The 1,086-nt window shown below is 48.2% G+C and overlaps 1 protein-coding gene across 1 annotated transcript in view; it reads right to left on the reverse strand.

Moving 5' to 3' along the window:
* Positions 1-644, reverse strand: part of LACBIDRAFT_332631 (uncharacterized protein) — a gene marked incomplete at both ends in the record, with an annotated part of 1,582 nt that extends 938 nt beyond the window's left edge. Inside the window, 2 exons of the mRNA XM_001887220.1 lie at positions 17-562; positions 588-644. Coding sequence (XP_001887255.1) covers positions 17-562; positions 588-644 — 603 coding nt within the window. The remainder of the gene's footprint in view (positions 1-16; positions 563-587) is intronic.
* Between the last annotated feature and the right edge of the window lie 442 nt (positions 645-1,086).

Raw genomic sequence — 1,086 nt, forward strand, 5'->3', positions numbered from 1 at the left:
CCTCCATAGAAATAACTGCTCGTGCGTGTGGCCGACGAAGAATGTCCGCCAGTTTGCCTAAGTACTGATCCATGAAGGCAGAGCCGCCTTTGCTGTATGTGAGAGGCGTCTCTTGAAAACCAGTGTCATAGGTGCGTTTTGTGAGGTCGGCAAGACTGGGCTTTTCCTGTTGATGAAAGCGTGGAAGTGCTTCGAATGGAATGGCTATGATGAACTTCATGCCTCTCCTAATCGCGAGCTCCAGCAAGTGGCGCATGTTCGTGAAGAAGAGGTCGCAGGCAGCCCAGAATCTAAGACGTATTTGTGTCCTGTTGTCCGGAAACAGGATGACACCCTCTTCCAGGAATGCGGGACTCCACGTAACTCCCATGGGGGCGTGCCAGGTATTTGAGCTGCCAGTAATGATACCATGCACGCGCAGCCTGCGGACGTGACAGGTGATTCGTCGCTTCGGCGTTGGTAACGCGCTCGATAGGATGGGGAGGATGAGCGAGGCCTGGGATACAGGCTGGCTCTGTTCGAGGTGCGTGGGCCTGAACGACCGCGCTCTGGCGCCGAGGAACTGCTCCGGCTTGAGTGGTGCTTACCATCCAAATCATAAAACCATGGCATAGGCCAGGAAGGCCTTGTGCATAGCTCCACATACTTTTATGAAAAGTATATCATATATATCCCAGGCCCTTTTATGATAAGGATTTTTTTCATAAGAGGCCTTGTGCATTTCAATAACTTTTCATTGCAGGTCACAACTTATCATTAACTGCTTTTCATTGCAGTCCAGCCATTTTCATTGACCACTTTTCATTGCTGGCCAGCCCTTTTCATTATCCACTTTTCATTGCTGCTGGCATTTTCATTGGGTGCTTTTCATTGCAGGCCAGGATATTTCATTGGTAGCTTTTCATTGCTCTCTAGGATTTTCATTGGCTACTTTTCATTGCAGGCCAGCCTTTCTCATTGACCACTTTTCATTGCTGCTGGTATTTTCATTGATAGCTTTTCATTGCAGGCCAGGATATTTCATTGGATACTTTTCATTGCAGGCCAGCTCTTTTCATTGACTGCTTTTCATTGCTGCTGGTATTT

This window comes from Laccaria bicolor, genomic scaffold (assembly GCF_000143565.1).
Source record: "Laccaria bicolor S238N-H82 LACBIscaffold_43 genomic scaffold, whole genome shotgun sequence".
NCBI lineage: Eukaryota > Fungi > Basidiomycota > Agaricomycetes > Agaricales > Hydnangiaceae > Laccaria > Laccaria bicolor.